This window comes from Amblyraja radiata, chromosome 19 (assembly GCF_010909765.2).
Source record: "Amblyraja radiata isolate CabotCenter1 chromosome 19, sAmbRad1.1.pri, whole genome shotgun sequence".
Lineage (NCBI taxonomy): Eukaryota > Metazoa > Chordata > Chondrichthyes > Rajiformes > Rajidae > Amblyraja > Amblyraja radiata.
In genome coordinates, this window is record NC_045974.1 from 22,693,473 (window position 1) to 22,715,438 (window position 21,966).

General features: G+C 43.5%; 1 protein-coding gene across 1 annotated transcript; it reads right to left on the reverse strand.

The window, feature by feature from the left end:
* Nucleotides 1–1,431: 1,431 nt before the first annotated feature.
* Nucleotides 1,432–18,077, reverse strand: LOC116983992 (GLIPR1-like protein 1). The gene is made up of 6 exons (XM_033037999.1): nt 17,874–18,077; nt 11,958–12,206; nt 10,491–10,606; nt 3,664–3,746; nt 3,536–3,562; nt 1,432–3,451 (listed from the first exon to the last, which is right to left on the reverse strand). Exons 1-6 carry the CDS (start codon nt 18,042–18,044, stop codon nt 3,351–3,353), a joined length of 747 nt encoding a protein of 248 aa, XP_032893890.1. The 5' UTR covers nt 18,045–18,077; the 3' UTR covers nt 1,432–3,350.
* Between the last annotated feature and the right edge of the window lie 3,889 nt (nt 18,078–21,966).

Consider the following 21,966-nt stretch of genomic DNA (forward strand, 5'->3'; position numbering starts at 1 on the left):
CTTTTCCAGGTCATCAAACTGGAGGAATTGTTTTATTTTAGCTATCGTCCGAAGCTGAAAGAAGCTAGCTTTTACCACGGCATTGACTTGTTTGCCAAATTTCAGTGCTGAGTCAAATATCACGCCAAGGTTTTTGACGTGAGGTTTGAGTAGTGGGGTAAGGGTTCCAAGGCTGCCTGCTATCATTTTGATTGAGTCCGAGGGGCCGAGAAGGATGACCTCAGACTTACTCTCGTTTAGTTGGAGGAAGTTCTGGGCCATCCATCACTTTATATCCTCGAGGCAGTGGGTAAGGTTAAACAGATTTGATTGGTTTTTGGGCTTCAGGGGGAGATAGAGTTGGGTATCATCTGCGTAGCAATGGAAGGAAATGCCGTGCCTTTCAATTACTTGGCCTAAGGGGAGCATATACAAGGATACACCGTCACGACCACACCCGCGTTGGCCCGTGGATGGACCAGCATAGTCGCCTTTGCCAGTGCCTCTTTGGCATTGTTGAAAACGGTCGTGGCTGCGTCATCCCAAACAAGCTCTCTATTTGCTGGCCATGACCTTGAACAGCAGTTGCATGATCCTGACGGCTGGTGGCACGAAACGGTGATAAAAATTTACCATGCCGACAAACTCTTCAAGTCCCTTCACCGTAGAGGGTTACCACTGTAGAGGTCCACAAGTTGTGTAAACATGGTTTAATAATTAACCGATATAGCCCAGTCGCTCACGCGCCCAAAACATGAGTTCAACTCCAACTGCCAATCCTTCGAATCCTAACTACCAATCCTTCGAAATTCCAACTTCCTAACAGCCCGCCCCCAACCACGTGATTGATCGGCTGTGATCACGCCCGGTCCACGTGAGAGTTCGAGCCCGACCATCGAAGGTTCGAGATATGTCAAAGATTCTAGAGGAGCAAGATAAACCACTCAACGAAAAAGTTGTAGTACGGTCATGGGCTCATGGGTAATTTGTTTCTCGCCATTTTGGGAATCATATATATGAGGGTTTTTTTTTTTGAATAGGCTTCTGTCATGGCATCCACATCTACCAGCTCCTCTAGAATCTTTGATATAAGTGGCTAGACCACAAAACTGCGCCACACTGTTATTATACATTGGTCACTGATACAGCAGTCTAATCATTGAAACATCACCATGAACTAATGGAGGGTCCCAACCAGGAACATTTAAATATTTTGGGGTTAAAAGGAGGGGCTGTGAAATGCTACAATGAATTTAAATGGAACAAAAACAAGCAGCGTGTGCAATGATCTGGCAGCAAATATTTCTGGATGAATAATTTGCAAGTTTCATCTTGTCAAAACTTGCTTCTGATTTATTGCAGCCTTACTGGCTGACTGGCTTCTGATTTCCTACCATCCATGGTAATCAGTATGGTTAAGGATAAACATCTAACAAAGCACTGGTAGACATGATAGAATTGGTGACTGAAGTCATTTATTAATACATTTGAAATACTTTAACTATTTTATTTGCAATTCTGTAACACAAAGCTAAGTTTCATAAATAACATCTGTTACCCAATTTCAAAATACTGAATTTGGACAAGATATTTTTAAATATTTTCTGCAAACTCTAAAAGTCAAAAATTGATTTTCAATAAAATTGTTTTTAAAAGCTGTGCACAGTAACTTGAAAGAGTTAATTTCAATCAGGCAGTATTTAGAACAGCAAAATGTACAGACATTAAATTCAATTTTTATACTATGCAATGTTGGATTGCAATCTGTTCAGCACCCCTCATGCTATTGAGATGTATATTAAATGTCCAATTTGACTAATCTCGTTTAACAATAGTGACTGATGTTGAATGTGATTTTTCAGGTTGGGTTCCTCTTGGCAAACATTATATAATGAAATTTTACTACTGGGTCAGGCAAAAAGAATAATAATACCCATCAAAATGTGGGTCTTTATGAATTTGTCAGGCCTGACTGGTTTTGTTAATCTTATGAAAATGTTGGGTTGTAATGGTAAGGCCTGAAACAAGAGGTCACTACTCTGTTAGGCAGAGTATCAATTTGTAAGGCTTTGGAATATAGTTGAGCATTACAATTTTCTGACGTGTACTTGGCAAGGATCAACAGATCCTAATCTAATAGAGCTTTGATACACTTGTAACATAGCTCGGTGTCAAAACAGAAAACGGTGGCAATACTTATCAAATCAGTGGTCCAAGAAATAGTTAACATTCTTGGGTGATCTGAAATGTTAACTTTAAACCTCACACTAAGGTTGCTATCTGATCTGCTGAATACATCTACCATTTTGTGATTAATTTCCAATTTCAAGTCTCTGTGGCGTTTTGCTTTAAAACAAACCGCAATGCTGTCATTAATTTATTTAACCTGAAGGATCTTGTGATAAAAGTTGGCAAATGTTTATTTTGCAGGTGTGGCTGTGGTAACTTAGCGAGGGATCCTTATCAATTTTTCCACATACATCACATTAATACAAACAAAAAGTATTGCAGATGCTGGAATAAATTCCAAGTATAAATGGTCAAATTAAAATATTTCGCAATCACTCATTGTTAAAATAGGGGCATCATCATGCAAATGTTTGAACTAAAAAATGCTGTAAATGGCAGAAATCTGAAACAAAACAATTATTTAAACATCCAAATTGTCAATGTTTAATGTCAGTCTTGTTATATTTTGCCACACGTTGAATATTTTCAGCATTTTACTGTTTTTGTTTCATCAACTGATCTCCTTAAAAATGAGTAAAATGAAGTTTGGCAGTGAATCAACCTTGTTAAAAGCAATTGGAACTCTGGACTTACGGAGCTAACAAGAAAGCCTGCAAAACGCAGTCAAAACTGCAGGTAAGCTTTTCTCAAGACATTTTCTGTCTATAATATTAGTTGGCCAACTGGAATCAAATTTTTTTTGTCAACTTGTTTGCCACCATGGATTAAATGCCAGCATTATTTACATGCCAACATATTATACGTAGTCACAAAAATCATTATTACTTTGAATTATATTTGGCCAGAGATTCTGATTGAGAAGGCTACAATCTTAGTAGATAAGATGGAGGAGTTTTTGGGGAAGAGGCCGGTGCAATTCCCGAACAGCTTGGTGATCAAATAAAGATCACCATTTAAATCTCTTGGTTTAGCCTGTCAACCAGTTATTTTAATTCTAATTTTTTGTTTTGTCAATATTTGATTTGCTCACTAGATTGAGTGCTTTGCAAAAACATGGAAGGTGATGAGAATTGCTGAAAGCAAGCCTACTGTAGAAAAAATAATTGTTTACAAAACCTGCACTTTGCATTCTCTCAGCTTCGCTCAAAAAAATCCTGTAAAGATAAATTACATTTAAATAATTATTGTAGAATATATATTAAAATAATAGTGATAAGAAATATTAGTTGATCATGTAAGGAAATGGAAGCTGCTCCAAAGTCTGGCATCCAGTTAGGGTACTCTGCCAAATAAATTAAGGGGAAACATTTAATTAATTTGTACAACATTAACAAACAACAAATATTTAATAATACAAAATACATACGTTGTTGTTTATCACGGGTTGCATCAGCTAAGAATGAAAGAGAAAATTGTAAATGTAAATTGTAATAGCTTACGCTTCAGCTTTTACAATAACTTCCATGCAAGAACAAGAAAAATAATTTAACTTACTGCATAACTTTTTGCTACACGTGGTGCAACCTGAACATGCTGTTGTGCCTTTGGCAAATGGAGATCTTCCAGCATAATTTCCACTGCATGAAAATAAATAGAGTTGGATGGAAACAATTTATTGTAGGTAGAATTCTCATAAGGTCATAAGTGATAGGAGCAGAATTAGGCCTTTCGGCCCATCAAGTCTACCCCACCACTCGATCATGGCTGATCTATCTCTCCCTTCTAACCCCATTCCCCTGCCTTCTACCCATAACCCTTGACACCCTGCATGGTAATCTTAGAATTTATCATGGCAACACCAACATAAGTTCAATATCAGAAGTTACATTCAGGGACAACGTCCAAATGTGCAGCAGTGACTCACCTCCACATGCCCACCTCTACCCTTCAGACATGGACTACCTACAGGAATACTAGGATATGACTTAGGAAAGGGCAATACTTGCAGCAGCTTTGGGAAGAATCAGTTTTGGATGGGGACGATGGAGGAATTTTTTTTTCAACATGGACTAGAGAGGTTATTTAGCCACTCTAACCCTTTCCACCATTTAATACAATCGGGGTTATACATCCTATTGGAAAGACAGAAAGGTGGGCAGAGGAGGTGGGGTAGCTCTGTTGATTAGAAATTAAATTCAGTCCCTAGCGAGGGTTGCCATAGGATCAGAAGATGCAGAGTCATTGTGAATAGAGCTAAGAAACTATACAGGTAAAAAGACTAAAGGTACACAAAAATGCTGGAGGAACTCAGCGGGTGCAGCAGCATCTATGGAGCGAAGGAAATAGGCAAAGTTTCGGGCCAAAACCCTTCTTCAGACCTTTCGGCCTGAAACGTTGCCTATTTCCTTCGCTCCATAGATGCTGCTGCACCCGCTGAGTTTCTCCAGCATTTTTGTGTACCTTTGATTTTCCAGCATCTGCAGTTCCTTCTTAAACACTAGGTAAAAAGACTAATGGGAGTTATTTACAGGCCCTCAAACAGTGGCCACGATATAGGGTACAATTTACATCAGGAGATAAAATTGACATGTAAAAATGACAATGGCAATAGGAGATTTCAATGTGCAGGTTGACTGGGAAAATCAGGTTGGTACTGGGCCCCAAGAAAAAGAATTTGTAGAATTCCTCCAAGATGGATTTTTCGAGCAGCTTGTAGTGGAGCCTACCAGCGAAAAGGCAATTCTGGATTTAGTGTTATGTAATGAACTGGATTTGATAAGGGAACTCAAGGTAAATGAACCATTCTAGTAGAACCTAGTGGTGGCCTGGGGAATGACAAACCCTCGCTATTGGCTGGCGCGGTAACGTGATCGTGTGAGCGTTTTCGCGGGTTTTTAGTAAACCATTCATTTGAGCTCCACCCTGTTCGAAGGAGCATTGTTAATTTTGGCTGTTTAACTCACTTAATGGCTTTATTTTAGTTAAAAATAAAGAATTTTATTGTACCAGATTGTCTCGGCTCGCCAACTGGTGACCCCATCAGTCCGATCGTGTACTCGGACTATCGAACATGCAAGCCGCCGCTAACCCCGACGCTCAGCTCCCCCAGCAAAATTCCGTGGGCCTGAAACTATCCGTTTTCTGGGCAGAGGAGCCACATTGAGGCCCAATTCCCCCTCTGAAATATCGTCGCCGACGCCACCCGATATTTCTACGTGGTCGGGACGCTTAGCCAAGAGACAGCCACGCGGTTGCTGCCTTATCTGCAGGATCCTCCAGCAATCGGCAAGTACAAAGGCCTCGAGGCCCTACTGCTCCGTACTTTTGGGCTCAGTCGCCGAGATCGCGCCGCCTGCCTGCTCCACATGGACGGCCTCGGCGATTGGAAGCCGTCCGCACTAATGAGTGAGATGCTTGCGTTGACGGACGGCCATCAACCCTGCCTGCTTTTCGAGCAGGCATTTCTAGAGCAAATGCCCAACGACATCCGCCTGCTCCTCACCGGGTTGGACTTTGCAGAACCCCTGCAGCTCGCCGAATGGGCCGACGAATTGTGGCTCGCGAAGCAGGATGGTGGGTCCATCAACCGGGTGTCTGCGCCCATGTACCAGCAGCCCCGCAGAGATGCCCAACCCTCTGCAACCGTCGCCGCGCCGCAGCTGCCCTCCGGAGACCTGGGTAAGCGCCAGTGGTGTTAGTGCCACCAACGATGGGGTGCTGAGGCCTACCAATGCAGCGCCCCCTGCTCGTTTGCGGGAAACGCCTCGGCCGATCATCAGTAGGGGCTATCGCGATCGGCCAGAATCACCGCCTCTACGTTCGAGACCACCATTCGCTTCCTGGTGGACTCCGGGGTCATTGTCAACATCCTCTCCCCAACTGGTCTGGACACCCGTGCCGGTAAGCGAGGCCCCGTCCTGACTGCCGTTAACCGTAGCACCATCTGCACGTATGGTACACGAACCCTATCCCTCAACTTTAATTCCTGCCCATACGCCTGGACTTTCACCGTTGCGGACGTGGCCCAGCGGCTGCTGGGCGCTGACTTCCTTCGGGCCTTTTCGCTCCTGGTGGACGTGCGGGGCGGGCGCCTCGTTCCACCAGCGGTCACCACCCCCACGACTCCGCGAAACCCCCCGGCCCGCAGCCGAACGTGGTGGCCGAGGTGAGTTCCCTACTCACGGAGTTCCCAGAGCTCCTCACCACCCATTTTCGTGCGACTGACCTCAAGCACATGGTGGTGCACCATATCCCCACCGCGCGACCGCCAATACATACACTGGCGCGCAGGATCCCGCCGACAAGCTGCGCATCGCCAAAGAGGAATTTAAATTGATGGAGGGCATGGGGATTGTATGGCGCTCGGATAGCCCGTGGGCGTCCATTTTACACATGGTCCCTAAAGCATCTGGGGGGTGGAGACCATGCGTGGATTATCGGCGCCTGAACGCCATTACGACCGTGGACCGCTAGCCGGTCCCACACACGCAGGATTTCACAGCTCATCTGGAGGGTGCCACCTTTTTTTCGAAGGTAGACCTGGTCCGCAGCTACCACCAGATCCCCGTTCACCTGGACGATGTGCCTAAGACCGTCACCATCACCCTGTTTGGGCTTTTCGGAGGGCTGCGTATGCCATTCGGGTTGAAATACGCTACATAGGCATTTCAGCTGCTCACGGACATGGTGGGTAGGGGATTGGACTTTATATTCATCTACTTAGATGACATCCTGGTTGCAAGCCGCTCCCAACAGGAACAATACACGCACCTGCGGGCGCTGTTCCAGCGGCTCCAGGACCATGGACTGGTGGTCAATCCCGCCAAATGCCAGTTCGGCCTCCGTACAATATCATTCCTGGGGCATGTTACCTCGCGGGGCGCAACCCCGTTACCCACCAAGGTAGAGGCCATCCGGCAGTTTCCTCGGCCGCTCACCGTCAAATGGCTGCAGGAGGTTGTCGGCATGGTGAACTTTTACCATCGTTTCGTGCTGGCAACTGCCAGGATCATGCGCCTTCTGTTCCAGTGCCTCGCCGGTAAGCCACGGGACCAAGTGTGGTCCGCTGTGGCTGAGGCCGCGTTTGACTGCGCGAAAGAGGCACTGGCCAAAGCCACCGTGCTACTACACCCGCGGGCCGACACCTCAATTGCCCTCGCGGTAGATGCCTCCGATACGGTCGTGGGAGCGGTGCTGGAGCAGCTCATTGATGGCCACTGGCCTTTTTCACCCGTCATCTGCGGCCCCCCGAACGCAACTACAGCGCGTTCGACCGGGAGCTCCTCGCCCTGTACCTAGTTATCCGGCACTTTCGATATTTTCTGGAGGGCTGGCCGTTCACGGCTTACATTGACCACCAGCCCTTAACGTTCGCCTTGGCCAAGGTGTCAGACCCCTGGTCTGCTCGACAACAGCGACATCTGGCGTTCTTGTCAGAGTTCGGGAAGAGGCCGGGAAGTTCAACACGGTTGCCAACGCCGTGTTCGACACGGTTGCCAGCGCTCGGGTGACGAGATGGATGGTTACATGATGGCCGCTTCCGGGTTGGAGTTAGCCGACGTCCCTTTCGGCCCCACAGGAGTGTTGGCCCTTTGCGATGTGTCCACGGTGCGCCCACGCCCTATTGTCCCCGTGGGTTGGCACCACAGGATTTTCGATGCCATCCATGACCTTGCCCACCCTTCCATTCGGGGAATTCTGCGCTGGTGGCGGACAAATTCGTCTGGCAGGGCCTTCGCAAGCAGGTCGCGGCTTGGGCTAAAGCCTGCATCCCCTACCAGAAGTCCAAGGTTCCAGTACAAGACTTTGTGGTTCCCTCGGGCCGTTTCCAGCATTTCCACGTGGATTTGGTGGGTCCGCTACCACCGTCTCGCAGTGCCACGCATTCCTTCACAGTCATGGATCGGTTTACGGGGTGGCCTGATGCTATACCGCTGTCGGACACCTCCGCCGTGTCTTCTCGGGCTCTGGCGGCCCATTGGATTGCTCGTTTTCGGGTGCCTGCAGACATTCCCACCGACCGGGGGGGGCTCAGTTTACTTACTTGTTGTGGACCGCACTGGCAAAACTGTACGGGGCGCAGTTGCACCATACCACCGCTTATCACCCCCAGGCCAACGGGCGAGTGGAACGTTTCCACCGGTACCTGAAATCGGCGCTGAAGGCACGGCTCACTGGTCCGGACTGGGTCGACCAGTTGCCTTGGGTGCTGTTAGGCATCCGTACAGCGTCTAAAGCAGACCTGGATACGTCGTCCGCTGAGTTGGTGTATGGCTATTTGGGATTCCCGGGGATTTCCTTCCTGCGGCTCGAGGGCAGCCGGAGTCTGCCTCGACTGTTTTGGTGAGTCTCTTTTGTAACAATCTTCACAGTGGAAGACACCAACAATGTGCCTGAAATTCAAGAGCCAGGGGGTGGAAATTACAGGAGTGGCTGTTACTAGCGAGGTGCTTGGGAAGCTGAAAGGGCTGAAGGTGGATAAGTTACCTGGACCAGATGGACTGCACCCTAGGGTTCTGAAAGAGGTGGCTTTAGAGATTGCGGAGGCATTGACAGTGATAATTCAAGAATCACTAGACAGGAGAGGTCCCAGTTGATTGGAAAATTGCCAATATTACCCTGCTGCACAAGAAGGGAGCAAAGCAGAATAGTGGGAACTGTAGGCCGGTTAATCTGACCGGTGGTTGGTAAGATTTTAGAGTCCATTATAAAGGAAGTGGTTACGGAGTACTTAGAAGTTCACGATAGAATAGGCCTAAGTTAGCATGGCTTTGTGAAGGGGAGGTCTTGCATGACAGATTTGCTGGAATTCTTTGAAGAAGTAAATAGCAGGACAAAGGAGTCGGTAGATGTTGTTTACTTAGATTTTCAGAAAGCCTTTTATGAGGTGCCACACATGAGGCTGCTGAGGAAGATGAGAGCCCAAGGTATCAAAGGGCAGATACTAGCATGGATAACAACGGGTGAGGCAGCATCAATGGAGCGAAGGAAATAGGCAACGTTTCGGGTCGAGACCCTTCATCAGACGAAGGGTCTCGACCCGAAACGTTGCCTATTTCCTTCGCTCCCTTGATGCTGCCTCACCCGCTGAGTTTCTCCAGCATTTTTGTCTATCAGGAATAAGTAGGTTAACCTATGATGAGTGTTTGTTGGCACTGGGCTTTACTCGCTGGAGTTTTGAAGAATGAGGAGGGGGGATCTCAATGAAACATACAGGATAGTGAAAGACTTGGATAGAGTGGATATGGAGAGGATGTTTCCACAAGTGGGAGAGTCTAGGACTAGAGGTCATAGCCTCAGAATTAAAGGACGTTCTTGTAGGAAGGAGATGAGGAGAAAATTCTTTAATCAGAAGGGGGAGACTCTGTGGAATTATTTGCCACAGAAAGCTGTGGAGGTCGTCAGTGGATATTTTTAAGGCAGAGATAGATAGATTCTTGATTAGTACAGGTGTCAGAGGTTAATGGGAGAAGGCACGAGAATGGGGTTGGGAGGGAAAGATAGATCAGCCATGATTGAATGGTGGAGTAGACTTGATGGGCCGAATGGCCTAATTCTACTATTACTTATGATCTTATGCAATATATGTGTGAACTAACTCTGTACTCTGCATTTATCCCATACTATTCCTTAATATCTTTAGTTATCAATTAGTCTCAGATTTAACATACATGACAGACCCAATTTTTATTGTAATTTGAAGACAAGTGTTTCAAACTCCCATCACCTTTAATGTTTATAATTAAGGTGGAAAGGATTTATCTTTATCTATAACCATATATGTAGTATTTTGAAACATTTTAAATTCTTTTAAATACATGGATTACAATCCTTCATAAAGATCACAGATTTCACAATGAATAATTCCGTTGATCAGTTACTTATAAGATGATTTAAAAATTACAATAGACCACATGTCATTTGCTATAACGTGTCCAGTTGATATCTTCTGACATACATGGCAATTGTTATCACTACAGATGCACTGAAGATTGATAAATGTGCTCGATGTCTTCTGATGTGAAAAGATTTTGCAGGACAAAAATATCCCAAAGTGGTCATGATCACTGCTTTCTGGATTCTATTTTACATTTATATGCATAGGCTCAAAAGGGTAGTCATTTAGATAATGGTAATTACCTTAAGACATCCAGCTTGATCCAATCCCATCTATAGATTGAATCCCAAACTGAGATTGAATTATAGCCTTTTCATGTAACATTGGTATCATTGGGTAATGTTTGAGAATTTAAAAACAATGACCTTATCACTTATCTGAATACCTGCCCTAATATTTTTACTCATGTTTTTTTTCCAATAAAAAAAAAGCAATGGCATTTCAAAATAAACTATTATTTAAAAGAAATCCTTTAGAAACTTACGCTGGTGCATAGTTACATACAAATACTACTGCTGATCCCTTTAATCCAGAGGATTTAATTCCATTGGGACAACTAGTAACGGCACAACCAACTTTGTAAGTATTCTCCCAGACAACCTGGAAAATAAATAATGTGGGTACAATGTTTAGCACAGTACTTATTTTGCAAAGTTTAGTTCCATAGTCCCCCCACTGGCCAGCAATATTGGAATTGGTGGAGAGGTGGAATATTGCATTGGGGGACCAGCCCTCCCGTGTGAAGCTGGGACCCAACGGGTCCCACTTAGTCTAGTGGAGTATAAAACAAAAACATAGACAGTACAAGCTCTTCGGCCTACCAGGTCTGTGCTTAAGATGATGCCAACCTAACTAATAACATGAATCTCTTCGTGAAAAAATATTGTGGAATAATCCATATTAATTCTGTTCAAATCATGAAAAAAATAATGTGACTGGCAATATAAATTGCAATGGTAGAACATCGAAGCCACCTCAAAATTCTCTTTTGATATTTTTTATCATAAAAAACCTGAGATGTGAATTTTATGTTTTTGTTATTCACAAACTATTTTCATTAATATTTCAATACAGCTCGACAAGAGATTTCTACCCAATAACAAAGGACAAGGTTTGAGAATTAAAAAATCTCATGCAAAAAAACAAGCCTCTGGAGAAACTCAGCAGATCAGGCAGCATGTGGGGAGAGAAATGGATAGACCATATTTAGGGTCGAGATCCTTCTTCAGACAGATGCTGTTTGATCTGTTGAGTTCCTCTAGTAATTTAGATTATTGCTCAAAATTCCACCATGTGTCTAAAAAGAATCTCGTCAGCCACCTAATCTGGAGTGGAATCATGTCACGCTCAGTCCTGAAGGACTGCCTAAAAAGAGAACTAGAAATATGCAGGTAACATTTTTAGTACTGTAAGTTACCTACCTCATAGCTTCAATCCTGCCTGCTTGCCTGCAGGTGTCAGATTTCCCAAGCTTGATAAATCTAACCACCATTAGTTGAATACCGAAAATATAAAACTCAAGGCAGATAACCTTCATCTTAAATAAATAAACAAACACTTCCCATCAGCAGTGGCGCTTATCCCTGGCCCCTATCCCTACTTTTTTGTCAAGTTAACAGCTGATTTAATTCAAGGCCACCAATTTGGTGAGTTTACAATCCAGTCTCAGAAGTCTTCTTTCTGCAAATAATACACCAGGTGCAAAATAAACCAGAAACATGACAAAAGCAAAAAAACTGTATATGCTACATATATGAATTAAAGACAGAAAATCATTTAAAGGCTCAGCAGATCAGACATTTATAAAGACCAGTGAAAAGTCATCAGTCTGAAATTAATTCTCTTTGCAGATGCTGCTGAGTATTTGTGACATTTTCTGCTTTATATATTTGGTGAATTTTTCTTCATTTGGCAGTTAAAAGTTAACAGGATTTACAAGAAAGAATATTACCTGGGTGTAATGTCCACATACAGAATATTTTTTGCAGGTATTTGTATCAAAATCGTAATTCGTTACTTCACTATTCCATGCCTTAATAGCGTCTTTGGTATTAAAACTGCCTGTTGTAGCATAAAGGTTTTCTCCTACAGGGTAGAAGGTTGGATGCACTACTCCATTTTTGTTCAGGTTTGAATTGTGCTTAAACGTACACTTTTTGCTCCAAGCTTTTGCAGATTTGGCAAGAGCTTCATCCCATGTCTAGAATGGTAAAAAAAAAAGACAATACTAACACGTTTCTACACCAGCTGACTCCTCTGCCATCTTAACTAACCTTACCAGGTTTCATAGATTTTAAGGAATATGAAGTTAGTTCAACAAAGTGGAGCTGGAGTAAAAGATATGCCATGATCTTATTGAATGTTATTCTAATCTTATTGAATTTATTCTAATGTTCTCGTGCTGTAGGTATGGTGCATAAAGTGCAGCTTCAACTAAAACCGGCTTTAACAAACTGCAAATGTCATGAATTTGGTATGCACGTGAATTTGTAAATGATGGGTACCACTACTAAAAAGATTACATTTATATGAAGTGCCCAGATTTTGATCAGAGTACAGATGAATAATGCTAAACTTGAGTATTTGGTCAGAATAGGAACGTGCTGCTAATTTAAACTGGGAAGGTGAAAGACACACATCAAAGGGAAGTACATTAGGGTAAATAGTAAGAATTTAAAAAATGAACTGAAGGACAATTCAAAGGAACTAGATGTTCAATCAGTATCTTTGCTTGCTTGAATTCAAAGACAGGAAATCTAAGCTTGAAAGTCAGCTCGTCAATGCAGAGCATAAAGGAAATTATGACTTTTCTACATCATATGCTCGGGATGTCCATACCGGAGCTTCGGAATAGTAAGTCTGATCTTTTGAAATGGCAGGAAGGAATGTTCAGGAATCATCCACATGCATGTCTGTCTGGCTGTGGTACTCAATATTAGAGATTGGTTGGAGCGACAACAATTTAGTCCAGAGAATGGGTTATGCAGCAACAGGTTGCACAAATGTTGTTGGAGGGGGGGGGGGAAAGACGGGGACAAATATAGCCTGGAATTACTGTATGCATAGGGGATTTCATCATCAGGTATGCAATTGTTTCTTCGATTGCCAATATGAAATTAGATTGTGTTGTCCTGAGGATAAAATCCATTTTCATCCTTGCATTTATGTACCTAAGGCAGCCCTGCTTATTATTTTTGCAAAGTTCTCCACCTCACCAACGCTCCCCAAACTGTCTATTTGATTTAAGCACTGCACACTTTACCGACACCAAATTTCAGCACCCTCCCCTTCTCCAGAGATTAGGTAAAGCATAAAATTGAAGGCAATAAATCAATAATCGAGGTTGAAAATCAAAGCAAGGAAAGATCAAAAAAGAATACAACTGCTTCACCATAATGGCATACAACTTATACAAAGTATCTTGGGCATAACACAATGTATAAGCCCAGGTTAGACCTGGAGTGATCTGAACAGGTTCAGCACCTTTTTGAAAGTGTAACATGGGCTGGCCAGAATGACACTTCACCTCCCAGGAGTTAGATTTCAAGGCATTACACAATTAGATCACATTCCTTGGACTTTCAAAGGTTAAAGAATGTACTAAGTTAACATTTTAAGACATGAACAACTACCCATTGGGAAGTTGGAATATGGGGCTATGCTTGAAGAAAATACTGTGCTTCATGAGTGGAGTTAGGAAATGTTTTTACATGGAAGGGGTGTTGGAAGTTTGGAACTCTTGTGGATAGCAATGTATCGACTAGGGGTATTAAGGGACATGGAAAATAGGCCATTCGGCCCAACTCATCCATGCTGAACTAGATGCCCTGTCTAAGTCTGTCCCATTTTCCTGCATTTGGCCCATATGTGTAGGAAGAAACTGTAGATGCTGGTTTAAACCGAAGATAGACACAAAAAGCTGGAGTAACTCTGCAGGACAGGCAGCAACTCTCGAGAGAAGGAATGGGCGACGTTTCAGGTCGAGACCCCTCAGACCAGTCCAAATGTCTTTTCAATGTGGTTATATCTTCTCTGGGAGCTCGTTCCATAAACCCACCACCTTCTGTGTGGAAAAAAATTGCTCCTCAGGTTCCTATTTAATGTTCCCCCGTTCACCTAAACCTATATCCTCTCATTCTTGATTCCCCTACCTTGGTAAAAGGTTAATTCATCTTATTAATTCCCTTCATGAATTTATACAAGTTTATAAGATCATCCCTCAGCCTCCTACGAACGGGGTAAAAAGACTCAACCTATTCAGTCTCTCCTTCCTTCTCAAATCCTCCAGTCTCGGCAACATTCTCACAATTTGTTTTGTATCCTTTAATGTTTAATGACTGGAAAATTGTTATACTTGCAGTGATGAAAATTTGGGAAAACTTCCTCGTGAATCTTTCCTGCACAATGGCATTTTGCTGTAGCAGGCTGACCAAAAACGAACACCATACTCCAAGAGTTTAGTGATGGTCTGCTGAATGATAGAAAGGTTTGGAGGGGCTGTATGGCTTCCTGTTCCCAATCAATAGGATAGTATAGGTTGGAGGGACAGAATGGCCTCCTATTCACAATTCACTGGATAGCAGAGGTTGGAGGCGCTGAATAGCCTCCTATTCCCAACCCACAATATGATAGCATAGATTGCATGGGCTGAGTGGGCTTATTTCTAATCCACAGCATGAGAGCATAGGTTGGAGGGGCTGAATTGCATCCTATTTCATCCCAACAATAATAGCAGAGATTGGAGAGGCTGAATGGCCTATTCCTGGCCCACAGTATGATAGCATAGGTTGGATGGGCTGAGTGGCCTCCTAATTCCAACCCACAGTATGATAGCAAAAGATGGATGGGTTGAGTGATCTCCTATTCCTACTGACAGAATGATTCCGGGTTCGCCACCTTTTCTTGAATCGCCTCCACCTCTGTGCCTTTTTCTGTGGGAAGGAGTACTCGCCATCCAGTGATGACCCCTACTCCACCGGTCTCCCTCCTCTTGGACTCCCCCTAACAGCCTTCTACCTTCTCTAGACTTTTTTATTTCTAATTGCCGGCGCGCCATCAACCGTCTTAACTTTTCCACTCCCCTTACATACTCTAACCTCATCCCCTCTGAACGTACAGCCCTCCACTAACTCTGCAGCAACCTCAACATTATCATCAAACCTGCCAGCTGACCTCTACCGCACTGAGGGCAGGCGCCAGGTCTCGGACACCCCTCCTACCTATCCTTAGACCATGATCCGACAGATGAGCACCAGGCTATAATCTCAGACAATTTCTGATTTCATCACTTCTGGCTATCTGCCTTGCGCAGCCTCCAACCTTATCGTTTCACAGCCCCGCACTGCCCTGTTTTACCTTCTCCTCAAAATCCATCAACACAACTGCCCTGGCAGACCCATTGTTTCTGCCTGCTCCTGTCCAACTGAAATGATTTCCACCTACTTCGACTCCATCCCATTCCCCCTGGTCCAATTTCTCCCAATCTATGTCCAAAATACCTTCCATGCCCTTCGTCTCTTTAATAACTTCCCGCTTTCCGAGCCCCCACTCCCTCATCTTTACTATGGACGTTCAGTCACTCTACACTTCCATCCCCCACCAGGAAGGCCTTAAAGCCGTTTCTTCCATGACCGCACGACTATCCAATTTGTCTCTTCTAACACTCTGCCTAGTGGAGTAGGTCCTCCACTAAAAATGTCTCCTTCGATTCCTCCCACTTCCTCCAAGTCCAAGGCATAGCTATGGGCACCCACATGGGCCCCAGCTATGCCTGCCTCTTTGTAATGTATGTTGAACAATCAGTTTCAGGCGTACACTGGCCCTATCCCCGAAGTCTATCTCCGTTACATTGACAACTGTATCAGTGCTACCTCCTGCACCCATGCAGAACTCATGGACTTCATCAACTACACCACCAATTTCCATCCTGCAATCAAATTTACTTGGACCACCTCCGACAACTCCCTCCCCTTTCTTGATCTGTCACCATCACAGGAAATAGACTATCGACTGACGTCTATTACAAACCCACTGACTCCCACAACTATCTTGAGTACACGTTTTCCCACCCTGCTTCCTGCAAAAACTCTATCCCCTACTCCCAATTCCTCCATCTATGCCGCATCTGCAGCCAAGATGAGATGACCTCATTTTTTAGGGAACGGGGGTTCCCTCTCCCATCATAGTTGGGGCCCTCACTCGTGTCTCGTCGGTACCCAGGGTATCCCATCAGCCGTCGCATAAAACACATAATCTCTCAAAATATTTGCCAGCTCAAATGGGATCCCAACACTAGTCACATCTTCCCATCTCCACCTCTTTCCGCAGACCGTTCCCTCTGCAACTCCCTCATCCCTTCCCACCTAAACCACCCCCTCCCCAGGTACCTTCCCTTGCAACTGCAGAACATGCAACACGTGTCCCTTTACCTACTCCCTCGATTCTTTCAGGTTAGGCAGAGGTTCACTTGCACCTCCTCCAACCTCATCTACTGTATCCGTTGTTCAAGATGTGGACTCTTATACATCAGCGAGACGAAACGCAGACTGGCCGATCGTTTCGCTGAACACCTTTGTTCAGTCCGCCTGAACCTACCTGATCTCCCGATTGCTAAACACTTTAATTCTCCTTCCCATTCCCACAGACCTTTCTGTTCCTAGGTCTCCTCCATTGTCAGAGTGAGGCTAAACGCTAATTGGAGGAATAGCATCTCATATTTCGCTTTGGCAGCTTACAGCCCAGTGGTATGAATATTGATTTCTCTAACTTCATGTAGCCCTGGCATTCCCTCTCTAATCCCCCCTCCCAGCCAAGTCGCACCAGCTTCTCGTTTTCACCCAACAGCTAACAAGGACCTGTTTCCTTTATCATAGATACTTTTTTCTATATCTTTCATTCATAGTTCTTTATGTCTACATCATCGTCTATCTCTCGTTTCCCTTATCCCTAACCAGTCTAGACCCAAAACGTCACCCATTCCTTCATTCTAGTCGCTGCCTGTCCGGCTGAGTTATTCCAGCTGTTTGCGTCTATCTTTGAATGATAGCATAGTCAGATGGGCTGAATGACCTATTTTCTACCAACAGACTGATAGCATGGGTTGAATAGCCTCCCATTCCTACTGATGGAATGAGAGTATAGGTTGGATAGGCTAAATAGCCCCCTATTCATTACCAACAATGGTGGCAATGATTGGATGGGCTGAATAGTGCCCTATTCCTACTGACAGAGTGATAGCATAGGTCAGATGGGCTAAATCACCTATTCCCTGCCAACAGAATGATAGTATGGGTTGGATGGGCTGGGTGACCTCCTAGTCCCAACCCAAAGAATTATAGCCTAGATTGGATGGGCTGAATGACCTATTCTCAACCAACAGAATGATAGCAGAGAAACAGAATAGTCTCCTAACCCTTACCGATAATAGCAAAGATTGGATGGGCTGAATAACCCCCTATCCCTACCAAACTGAATGATAGCAGTTATTGGATAGGCTGAAAGCCCTATTCCCTACCAAATTGAATTATAGCAGGGAATGGAGAGGCTGAATAGCCTCATATACCCAACCCACACCTTCCCGACTCAGAATAATTAAAAAATCCCGACACGTTTTTGCCTGACACGACGACTTTCTTCCTCCTCAGCCACTCCCGGGCCCCAGAGTTTGAAATTTGTTTTATATATATAGCCCGTCTGTATTTTTGCAGCCCGGCTCCGTCGTCGTCTGTAGAATTGGCGGGAAAGGTGCGGGTTGACTGGGTGGCGTGGGAAAACCCGGGCCCAACTGCCGGCCGCTTCCAGACCTTTCCATCGGCTGCGGCGACCATCGAGTTCCCCGGAACCCCACGTCCCCGGCTTCACACTTTACCATCTTAAACATGTTGCTGGCCACTGGGGTCGTCGCCGACCGATAATTGTTGTGCTCGTTCACGCATTCCGTTATAAAACCCGCGTCGGTGATGGAGTAGACGTCGGCGGACACCGGTAGCGGCGAGCAAAGGGCAAGTAACAGCAGCCGTGCAGCGACCACAGCAGCCATGGCGGGCGGGCAGGTGCGCGGGTTACCGAGCTCGCGCATGCGCCTCCTCCTCCATGGCCTGAACCAATACAGCAATGGTAACATTAGCCCTTCGGCCCTACTCCTGCATGCTGATCAGGATACCCATCATTTGCCTCCACCTTTCTCTACACCTCCTCCATCCATGTTGTTTTATTCAAATGTTCATGTCATAGGAGCAGAATCAGGTAATTGGCCTCATCAAGTCTACTTCTGCAATCATACTGTGAGTTGGGAATCGATTATTCAACTCATCCTATCTCTGCTATCTGTGGAATTCTCTGCCGCAGAAGGTAGTTGAGGCCAGTTCATTGGCTATATTTATGAGGGAGTTAGATGTGGCCCTTGTGGCTAAAGGGATCAGGGGGGTATGGAGAGAAGGCAGGTACAGGATACTGAGTTGGATGATCAGCCATGATCATATTGAATGGTGGTGCAGGCTCGAGGGGCCGAATGGCCTACTCCTGCACCTATTTTCTATGCTATGTTCTGATTTATCATGCCTTCTCCCCATAACTCCTGACACCCGTACTAATCAAAAATCTATCTACCTCTGCCATAAAAATATCCATTGATGCCTCCACAGCCTTCTTCGGCAATGATTCCACAGATTCACCACCCTCTGACTAAATTAATCATCTCACCTCCTCTCCTTGCCAAAAGGAATGTCCTTTTATTCTGAGGCTGTTCCCTCTCCTATTGGAAACATCCTCTGAACATTCATTCCATCCAGGCCTTTCACTATTCGGTACGTTTCAATGAGGTCCCTCCTTGGACCCCCCCTGTTGGCAGGTTAAACTGCAGATGCTAAAATCTGGAGCAAAACACAAAATGGTGCAGTGGTGGGATATGGATTATTTGGAAATATCTGTAGAGAAATTGCAGATGGAGTTTAATTGCAACAAGTGTGAAATGCTGCAATTTGGTAGTCAGAGTATGCAGTAAATGACATGACCCTTGGGAACATTGCACAGGGGGATGTTAAGAGAACAGCACAGTAGGAGAGCTGCTACCTTACAGCGCCAGAGTACAATCCCTGCCTCAACTACTTCCTCTGGCATCTCATTCCATATCCCCACCTCGCTGTGTGTGAAGAAGTTGCCCTTCGGGTTCCTTATTATTTATTTCCTTTCTCACCTTAAACCTATGTTCTCTGGTTCTTGATTCCTCTACCCTGGGAAAAAGACTTGCTTATCATCTCATATCATAAACACCTATTGTCACCCCTAAGCCCCTCCTGTCCCAACTTTATTCATTTTGATTGTTTTTCATAAGCAAAATCTGTTAGATTTGTCTAATTTTTTTAACAGCTGTGGAGATTCACCAGGATATAATAATTCAGTTAGGAGAGAGTGAATAGATTACAATTGTTTCCTTAAGTTGGAGGAGGATGGGGTGCAGCATCTGATTGAGGCAAAAAATAAATAATTGAAGGATAGGTATTAATAACAACATTTCAGAGCTATCAAAGACTAGAGGACATGGATTTATGGTAAAGAAGAAATTTACAAGAGATTTGCGAAATAATTCTATCACCCAAAGGATGGTTGAAATTTGGAAAATATTGCCTGCCGGGTGGTGGACTCTCGTAACCTTTAAGTGTGGAGAATGACAAGAAGTTGGCTTTTCATACATGTTTGTAAAATAAAATTTAAGTGGCAATGGAAGGAATATCCAACATTCGTGGCCAACACAGTAATGAAGTCAACGTTGAAAATTAGAAGGGATGGGCAGATTATGAAATGATAGGAAAGATAAATGTCCAATGTCTGATCTGGATGAGGTAGTGGAATCTGTTAATAGCGAGAGTGCCTGAGCACTAATAGTAAGGATTTATTGCAGGCAAATCATGTTTAACTAATCCAACTATTTTTTTAACGGGTTCATTAACATGGTCGATAAAGGAACAGCTGTGAATGTTATTATCTGAGCACAACCGTCTTTGCGGCAATATTTTGTGGCCTGCCTAATAGACCACCCCATCCTTGAGAGGTGAAAGTGGTCCTCAATAGCAGAATCCAGACACCTAGAACACACTTTTAGGCTTTCTGAAAGAATTCTCAAAAGACCTCCAATGGTGAAATTGCTTTGGTATTCTGTTAATTGCCACTTTCACTGGGGTCATGCCAATTTTTTAGACTTTAACCCTAATTCTGCAAAAAGGACTGAATAGACTGGTGGGGAAAAACAGAGATATATTTTATTAATGTATGGTTTATAAAGCTATTACAATTATATACACAATGTTCAATTAATAAAATTTAAAATGATAAAATACTTGAAATTGCACATGACAACTGACATCCAGTTGAAATTCAAATGAGGGAATGACTTCACTAAAGAAACAATCAATACAAAATAAATACAATATGTTCTGGATTAGTATTGCAAACATTATACAGCAATCACTGTATGATTACATATAGTGGCAGGATCAATCAGGAGAGATGGGTGCTTATCTGAAAATTTCTGTTGAATTGGGTAACTGAATATTTGAATCTACACAGGATTCTATTGGAATCCCCATTGTTGATTTCAGAGCAGTCTTTAATCTTTTTTTTTTAATGTGTTTGATATGTTTAATAATACCAAATCTGACACCCTTTCTCAGAAATCCAGATTTGGTTCATTTAAAAATCTGTTTCATCCTTATGCACTGCCAATCCCAAATGTTTGCTAAAACACATCAAATACTCATTAGTAATGATGGGGAGCAAACAATTTCTCAGATACATTTATCCAAGGCCCTCAAAAAATACTTGATTATTAAATATTGACGCATAGTAACATTAACTACAACTAGATAAGAATACAGACATATAATTATTTGACCATTGAACCTCACCTTTAAACAAATAAATACTAAATTTGATTTTTCAGAAATTTAGACAAGAAAAGAAATCCAAAAGAATCACATAAAGTGATGGAAATGTTGCAATGTGGGATGATTAAGAGTCAATGTTTCAAATTGATGACCTTTCTGCCTGAAATTCTGCCAGTTCGTTTCCTCTCTGCCAAATACTGCCTGATATTCTGAGTATTTTCAATAACTTCAATCTTTGTTTCAAATTGCCATTGTCTACCCTATTTAGTTTTTGTTCTTTAGCACTATAAAATACATAAAGATTGATACTTTTTTCTGAATGTCGTTATATTTTTTGCAGAGTGCCATTTGAGTGCTAGATGATTTTTACCTTAACTCACTGAACTATACAAGATGCGTATTAGTTCTTAAAGCCTAATTTGCCCCGAATTATGTCCATCAGATGACGTTACCCTGTTGGTTATATAACTATTTCAACAAGCTAAAAAAATGACCAAGGGAACAAAGCCTGCAGCCACCAGTAGTTTTCCTCCATTCTAATGTCTGAAGTGGAAATCAGTTTAATTTCTTTCTTTCTTTCGTGCAAGGAGTTCAAGGTGCTTTTACTGCATGTTAATAATTCCGTCCAGTACGCAATGTAGTACTGTATGACATACATTAACAGACAGTAAAGGGAATAAATTACAAATAATTCTGTTCTCATCTATTTGGTATATGTACATAATCTCTTTCTGCTATTCCTGCAGAATTAAATGTAACATGTAAAAAGGAACCTCAGACGCTGGTTTAAACCGAAGATAGACACAAAAAGCTGGAGTAACTCAGCGGGACAGGCAGCATCTCTGGAAAGAAGAGTCTTGACCCGAAACGTCACCCATTCCTTCTCTCCATAGATGCTGCCTTCCTAGAGTTACTCCAGCTTTTTGGGTCTATCTTCGAATTAAATGTAATGCTGGATGTCATTTCCACTGGGTTTTTTTCTAGTTCTTGCATTGGTTTAAAATTTTGACACCATAAATATAAAGTGATGGTAAAAAGGCTACCTTAAATAATTTTAAAAATTCTCAATTATTGACAAAA